An 8,748-nucleotide genomic window follows, 5' to 3' on the forward strand; every position below is an offset into this window, starting at 1 on the left:
AGGGAAAAGGGATACAGAATGGAGAAGTACTGTTTAAGCTAAAGGACAATAATGGCACAAGAACAAATGAGTAACTGGCCAAGAATAACTTGAGGCTGAGAATTAGAAGGTTTCTAACCAAAAAGTGTGCAATTCTAGAACAGTCTTCCAACAGGAGAAAGTGTGGAAAGAGAAAAACTTCACAGCTTTTAAGAGAGACCCTGATGAGTTTATGGGGCAGATTATATATGATATAATTATTTGCAGTAGCAGGTGACAGGACTCACTCAAGAAGTCCCTTCCAGTCTTACTTTCTGGTGAAACGGGAAAAGTAGCCAATTGGCTCTACAGTGGTAGTTATGAGTCCTATTTACTTAGCAAAACACCGATGTGTGAACTGTCGACAAGAGGACAGTTATAAGCTGCTGGCAAGGGCAATACGTGGTTAGCCACCACAGTAACTCACAGTGGCTAAGTACAGACAGTCCAAAAAGCCCGAGGCTGAATCAATTCAATCTTCGCAGTCTAGTCTAAACTGTGTAGATTGAGCTAATAAGCAAGCAAACTTTCACTTTTCATTCTGGAAATGCAGCCACATGCCTGCAGTGGCCCAAGCCAGAAGCTGTGGGGGGCGCTACAGCATGCCTCCCTGCTTGGCTGGAACGGACAGCTTGGTCCAAGGCTAGCCTGCCCACCCTGCAACAGGGGTTTGCGAGGAGGTGCAAAGCATGCTGGGGGGGCTGAGTCAACTTGAATCTGGAAGGGATCAATAAACTGATTTAACCTACATTAGTGAAGTCTGATTCTACATCTATCCAGGTTTATCTTAAACCAGTTTCAGCCATTTTGAAAGAGGTTTATGTGCACTGAACTTCTGTTGTGTTGCAGATTTACAACACAGTTGTAAACACTTACAACACAGCTGTCTCTGAACCCAGCAGATTGAAAGTTTGCAAGGATAAAGACCTGACAAGGAAACAGACTACGGGCAAGTTATCTCACATTTTAACTCAGTTGTAGCTAAGTCCTTGTCCCATTAAGGCACTGGTTGTCTCTTACTCAAGCCCAAACTTTCAAAATAAAATATCATAACTAGAATGGAGGCTCATTTCTACCTACCAGAAACACTTCCCTGCTTTTAGGGGAAAGCAGTTCAGCCTGTACATATACAGAGGTGATGCAAAGCAGAATCATACACAACATACATCAGCCTGAAAACCTCATAATGTATAGCAGAAGTGTACTATTGAGCCTCGGTTTAAAGCAGTGATTCTCAACTAGGGCGCAGGGCACCCTATGGTGCTCCGAGATCCATTGAAGGGTGCCACAGGAAGCAAATAAGGGCAGGATCAAGGTTTCAGGCATGAGGAGATAAGCAACTTTTGTATCCAATAGTCTTTTCCTAGGTAGAGATAGGAGGCCAATACAATAAAACAGAGAATACTTGCATAGACACTTGCAATATATTCTTTCCCATCTCTAAGGATTTGCTTTACTAAACTTTTCACATTGTTGATAGACATTTTAATTCCTATAAACTATGGTTTATCTATAAGATCAGGTTTTACTCTGTTTTAACAGTGATATTATTTTAAAAGCTACAGTTTATATCATGAAAAAATGAGCTATTTCAAAAGTTACTGCACTGATGTATTTTCTTCTGCAAATGATAGCTAGAGATGTCTGGGGAAAAGAGGCAGGGCAAGAGGTGAAACTGATCATTAAAAAAAAAATCATTTTTTTTGTTGAAATTTCAGAATAGAACTGATGTCAGAATTGCCTAAGTAACCAAAAGGACACTAACCACCAATTAGTTTTGTGGTAAAAAGCAAGCAAGTGGAAGATATCAACGAATAGCCTTGAGCACATACCTGCAGCTTTCTTTTTTTCCTCGAGAGGCTTCCCGTCCAGTCACTGATACGTCGCATTCGGCTTTTTAAACTATCCTTCTTGGACGTGTCTTCGTTTAAGGGTTTAGACTTTCTACATGGGAGGGTGTAAGAGGAGTACTGTGTATGGCCCTTGTGCTCTACTCTGGAGGGAACATCAATGTCTGAGGCAAATGAAACACGGTTGCTCAAACTAGCAGGAGTACTGATGTATTCATCAGACAGCCTGATGCCTGAGGCCGGGCTTCTTTCCAAATTTGTATCCTTGTACAGATCACGGAGAGAGGAAAGAGATGAACTTTGGTTAAAGGGCTTTTGGCTGTCATTTGGGGGAAAACTGGCATGAATGCTTGTATCTGGAGTGCTCCTGGTGAGGTATGACCGATCCAACTCATTGATGTTTCCAGTGTTGCCCCAGGGAGAGTCATACCATGAAGACTCTGAGCTTAGGGAGCTCCCTTTACTGGATCGAAGTCTCGAGTCAGTTGGTGACAAACGGTGGCTTGAAGAGTAGTCGGTGCTGGAGTTCCTCCTCACGTCAAGCAAGTTATTCGACTTAGATTCTAAAGTTGGCGAGTACCTCAACAGCTGGACTGGTCCACTGGCCTCCTCCGTAGGCACTTGGTCATTGCTGCTGTTGTGGAACTCCACCCTTAAACAGCCGTCCAGCTTCCCCAGTGTTTTAATAAGAACTCGTGGGCTCCTCCTGTCCTCTGATGGTGGGGTTGATGCCACACACTCATTCTTTCCATAACAATTTAAAATGTGTCCATTGCAATCCTTAGAGGCAACCTGATTACTTGCAGCTTCAAGGCCAATATAATGGAAACCATTCTCAGGCAAGAATGCCACATTACTCCCCTGGCAGTAGTTCCCTGAGGCATTTATGCTGTGTTTGACACAGATATTGCTTTTAGAGACCTTGGCCACTGTATCACTGAGTCTAGATGAATAAGGCTGATTACTCTTGAAATGGGAGAGGCAACTTCTGGCTAGGGACCTTGATTTGTAGTTTGAGCCACTGTTGTTGTGTCCCCATCCATGCACAGAGCAGGACTTATCATCTTTTGCAAGAATGCCACGAATTTTCAGAGAGCAAGGCTTCTGCTTGGCACTGGGTGCAGCAGGAGTATGATTTTTTGATCCCTGAAGGCTGTACTGGCTTTCTGAATTCCCCATTTTCAGCTAAATGAAGAAGACTTTTGTTAGGAACAAGATCAGAAGATGAAAAAATAAAAGCAACAGAACAATTTCGCATTCTACACAGGAGCACAGCCTTTCCTGTAGTAAGAGACAACTTCCTAAAAACAGACTGTTTGCAGCATTTTAATAATTTATGTTTTTATTTTTTTTTTTAGAAAGAAATTTAAGAAAGCTCATTCTTTATACGGTCCATTAGTGTCTGCTGAAAAACTGGAGTCTACGCCTATTAAAAATCACATCAGCACCTCCCTCCTTCCATACCCCTGGCAACATCTTTCTCTTATAAACTTGCAAAATCTTTGGCTCCCAAGAACAATAGCATAATGAAAGAGGCAGCAAGATAATGTTTACTTAGATGCAAGTGAACTGTACTTTCAGAAAAAATCCTTTTTTTTTTTTTGCCAGGAGACATGCAAACTGCAGTTTCAGCTCAACTAGCTTCTATGAAATAAAATGTTTAGTAAACCCTTACTTCACATTTAGAGACAATCCAAAAAATAAAAAAAGACTTGGTCATTGAATAGTTTTAGCCTTCCTTTCAATGCAAAGCTGTACTGTGTTTCTTCAGCACATAGCTTTTAGTAAAGAAAATGCTGAACAGCTATTTCAGCAAGCGTTATTCTCAGAGTAGCATGCACGAGTAGCCCAACTGCTAATGTAAGGAGGCTGTAAAATATGGTCCCAAAATTGCACACTTTGAAATAAAAAGGCCAAAGTCCATGTTCACTTATCTGGGTTCCAACTCTATTGGGTGCAATGCAAACATAAAACAATAAAGATTTTTTAATGACCTAAAACATCTTAAACTTCATATTGATACAAACTGTCCCTCTCTCATTATATCAACTACCATACTACCGGGCTAATTAAGTTAATTTATAAAGCTTCATTACAACTTTATCAGAATTCACTCTGTAAAAGCTGATCCATGGGTCTGTTATGCTTACATTTAACATTCTCCTTTCCCTAATCCATTTTTCTTCTTTTTGATTTAGAGATTAGCATATAATAGGAAAAAATATACCTGTAAAATTGCTGTTAAATAAGGGCACAATTAATAGTCAGCATACTTCACACAACCTTGATAGCCAGCCACCACAATTCCCACAAAAGAGACGGGCTTCCATCAAGACTTTCTGGAAAACACGAATAAAAAGAGGGAGAGGGGGAGAGAGTGAAACACAAACGCATACTTTAATTGATACCATATGTAAATCAACATAAAATATCAGACAGAGTGAAGGTAATATAACTGGTTTGCTTTTATACTTTAGGTATGATTTTTTTTTAATGATTTTCTTAATTACTGTGAAATTACTGCAATAGAACGGGACATGTAGCATAGTTTCTTCCTTTCAAATCCTTTCTCCATTTTCAATGATGGACTTGGCACAAATTTTCAGGACTCTGAATCTGGCTTTTATAACATCAATTAGAATTCACCAGGTTGTGCAGCTATACATTATAATTTGGAACGCTTACTAATCAGGAAAATTTTTGTGTTTGTTAAGTCTATGGCTGAATTCCAACCATGACCCCAAAGGTGAAAGGCCACTTAGTAATTCACTCAACCAACCAGCTAGAAACATCTCTCTTTAGATTTATTCTGATTTTAAGTTAATCTGCCAGTAAAACTACAAAACTAGCAGCACCAGGCATAGTACACACCAAAAGGTAACAAGACAAAAGCTACTACTGACAGGCTAAATACCTCAGCTGTTCACATAGCACACAAGGGCTGTAATTCAAAACAAGAGGACAGGATCTGATTTTCACAGAACATAACTGCAAGTTATTGACTGAAAGCGCTCAGTAAAAAAAAGAAAATGTATCACTGAAGATTATGCTTTAGTTTTTTTATTATTATAGTTAGAACAGCATTTAATGAATACGCTGTTAACAAAATTCTTCCATTCCCTCAAGTAAACCAGTTTACAATAAAAATACTCATCTGAACTGACAAAGGCACAAAAGCACATTGAAGTGTTTGACTGCTTTTGTAAGAGACAGAAAATATGAAATCTCTGTTCTTCTGTCTTAAATATTACGAGCCACATACACGATCAGCAGAATTCTTCAGTCAGGTATGCATTTTACTAAATCTTTAGGTTGCCCAGTTAAAAGTAACAAAATAGCATGAAGAATGATGAAGAATGCAACCAAAAGCCTGTCAAACTTATCCCAATAACATAATTGGTCAAAAAAAAAAGATATTGCCCACAAAAATCCTTGCCTCTTGCAAACTAGCATTAAAGCAGTCCTAACAGAGTTCTGGACAAAGGTCACCAAATAAATGGCTGATGCAGAATCCTTGCAAGAGGCAAGGAGTTCTTCAAGGCAGTATTATACATTGTTTACCCTGGTCTGTGGTGCTACATCCTTACACAAGAATATTTTAACCAAGATATTTGTTGGAAACTTTTACTGCATGGGGACTTGGATATAATCTTATGATAAAAACCTGTCTCTTGGTTTTTCTTTTTAATAACTGCAAAGGCCTATAAAACCATAAATAAAGCAGCATACACAGCACTAAGTTGACAAAAAAAGGAAAAAAATGTTAAGTTTAAAATGAAAAAAAAGCTACCATAAGTTTGCAGGGGGCAAATACCAAAACTTTATCAAGTCCCTAACTTCTGGTTAAGTGTGAAACCTTGGGAAAACTGTTCTCATCATTCCAGTAGGAGGTAGTTTATATTCAGAATCTACATTAGAAGCATAAACTGCATTCACAAGGAGACTTTGGAGTAGCTTATTTCTATTCATAAGGGGAAACTGAACCAAATTTGTCTAAAGAAGCAAGCAAAAAGACCATCTGGTCCCTATAGAGATTGTGCACTGGATGGGTAATCCTTTTAACAGAGTGGAGAGTGAACAGGCTGCTATTATGGACCTCAAAAGCTAGGCATTCAGTTCTTTGAGACTCAAGCCACTGATACAACTTCTTTTATTAAGATATTATACAATACACATATCACATAATGGGTGAATGAATAAGGTTAGCTAAGGGCAGTGTCTGTAGACTAGGGTCACAGTCAGTGCAAAAAATAGTGAACAGTACAACAACAGAGTCAACAAAATCCACAGAAATAGTGAGAAGAGACTGTTCTCACCCCCCTGGCAATTCAGACAGCAAAAATATCCTGAAACTTTTACACCAGTATATTAGAAAATCACAACAACTGCAAGACTAGCAACTTCAAAATCAGATGGAGTCACTGTTGTTTTAAATCTGTAGAAAGATTGTCTTTCCATAAACTACAACATAGGTGAGTTGGGGGAACTGGTTTGGTGCTAAATGCAGCACAATACTGAGAAAGAGAACTGGGCTCCAGTAGTTTCCGTTTCTTTGATTTTGGAAGGTGATGTATTTTGAAACTCTTAATTCTAGAAGTGGAAACAACAGTCTGTTTACACGTTAAGAGTAAAAAAAATATTTTCCATGGTATCTTTTTATCCCAGCACAAGCAGTATATTCTCCCATTAGTGCACGGGGGGGAGGAAGGAGGGAGGGGGAGATGGATACGTCTCATAAACAAAGCTAGCTCCTATTATTCTTTTCTTTCATTAAAATCACATATTTACTGTGTGGCTCAAGCATGATACAAACCCCAATTTTTTTTTTTTTTTTTTTTACTTTCAATTATATACATATTCCACAAAAATAAGTCTTATGCCTTCACCCTGTGTTCCTTGACTCTTAAAAAATGCAACTATACCAGGACCATTCCAGAAACCCTCACCACACCCAATAATTAATGCAAATCATAACCCAGCAACTAGGAACATAGTTTCACATCTTTCTGATCTTCCACATAATATTTTATCAGTCCCTCTTGGCTAAGAAAAAACAAACCCAGCTGCACCCCATCATTAATACCCACAGGGCTCCATCACAAACACCTCCAGCTGTGGCAGGATGCCAAACTGCTACACAAATGTTATAAAATAGTGCCCTTCTTCGGAATAAAGAGAACACATGTAGAGAATCACTTTGCAGCCTTAAAGTAATTCCCCCCCATCACTTGTTAACATTTGAGAATATAGATTTCTAAAGATATTTTACCTAACACTCACCTCACTAAGACCCATACTTTATGCAAAAAGCAAAGACTAATTTTGCATTTCCAAACATATTAAGTGAAAAAGCATTTATTATGAAACCAAAACCAATAATATTTTTGGTATTAGATTTGCTTACAAGAAGCAACAGCACAAAGAGGAAAAGAAGTTTTCGTAACTAAACAACAAACTGTTTATTGTGTGGCTCACTGCAGCCAAGGGTGACAAAGCTTCCTGAGCTAGTTATGCTCAGCAGGACAACATACCAAACACAGCGTGACAAATTGGGTCCGGTCATCTTTCTTTGTCCAGTACAATGCTACTGCTGATGTTGAGACTTCCCTAAATTTAAAACCAGAGGAGGATTCTCTTCTCCATGCTCTCTCTGCAGAACTAGAACTACAGACTCCACGATGGGTACCCCAGAAAGATGTATCTTGTTATTGTAAGGTTATTTGAGAACATGTCCATAGAAGAGATGAGAGAAACTCGGGTATTCTTGCAAGAGCATTTTTACAAGAGAAAAATTCTCTCGCAAGGGAGACCTTCCAAGTTGACGCATGAAAAATCTCTCGGAAAGGACACGTTACCACTGGGAGAAACTGAGCAAACACTTGTACACTTGTCATTTCTACCAAGAGCATGGTGAATCACCTGGGATAAATGTAACACCTGTACCCAACCCTAAAAAGGAAGCATCTGTAGCATCTTTACATAGCAATTTAGTAGATTTCTATGCCTGAGGATGATTTCCTGACCACCCATGGGGTTGTCCTACTTAAACAAATTTTAACTGCATCCTTGTGCAGACATGAATTTATCTACTACAGCTACTTTCATGTAACATTTTGGTCATCTTCATTTATCTTGTTGGGTACTACAAATGAAACACCCCCATGTATAGGACCAACGTAAGATCAGTGCATCATTTAAGTCCTTCATAAACCCCATTTTAAAATCTACCAATCCCCTTCAGGAAAGAGAATTTAAGCCTAAAAGCATGTAGTATCACTGCTATGGTGCTAAAAAGAACAGTACAAAGGAATCCGAGACCAGATCAGAAAGCAACGTCACCCTTAGAAAATTACCAGAAAGTAAATATTTAAGCTAATGAATACTTTATAATAAGGGCTGATCAACATAGTCATCATGCTTCCACCCACAAGCATGGAGACCAATAACTTGATAGGACAAAGAGTCTCTTAGCAATATTCAAGCTCATATATATAATTTTGCACAGATTAGAATTTGTGAACTGCCCTGAAAAAGAGAGATGTTGCTGAAAGAGTCCTACATGATGCTTTCCCTCCACAGTCCATTTGCTTACAACCTTAATTTTTCAGCAAGGTAAGAGCTTCCTTCAAGGCCGAGTATAAAACATTACAAATAGTCTTTTTCCGTGCAGTAAGAGGAGGTTCAACAGGAGAAGCATGCACAATAATTACCTAGTTGGTAATTGGAAGTTATGCTGATACACCCATGCTAAATGTAGTGCTGGAAAAATCCTGAAGCTTCATATTGCTTCTCGCATGTCAAGGTCTACAAAAGAGATTTTCTGGTTTGAGAGAATTGGTCAACATTGGAAAAGTCAGCCAGAAGACAAAAAGAAGAGCGT

The 8,748-nt window shown here is 38.9% G+C and overlaps 1 protein-coding gene across 1 annotated transcript in view; it reads right to left on the minus strand.

Annotated features, from left to right (window-relative positions):
* Nucleotides 1-8,748, minus strand: part of TIAM2 (T cell lymphoma invasion and metastasis 2) — a 239,870-nt gene that overhangs the window by 156,660 nt on the left and 74,462 nt on the right. The window contains exons 3-4 of the mRNA XM_014519343.2: nt 4,096-4,207; nt 1,851-3,053 (exon numbers count right to left, since the gene is read on the minus strand). Coding sequence (XP_014374829.1) covers nt 1,851-3,047 — 1,197 coding nt within the window. The 5' untranslated portion in view covers nt 3,048-3,053; nt 4,096-4,207. The remainder of the gene's footprint in view (nt 1-1,850; nt 3,054-4,095; nt 4,208-8,748) is intronic.

Source organism: Alligator sinensis, unplaced genomic scaffold, assembly GCF_000455745.1.
Source record: "Alligator sinensis unplaced genomic scaffold, ASM45574v1 scaffold331_1, whole genome shotgun sequence".
Classification (NCBI taxonomy): domain Eukaryota; kingdom Metazoa; phylum Chordata; order Crocodylia; family Alligatoridae; genus Alligator; species Alligator sinensis.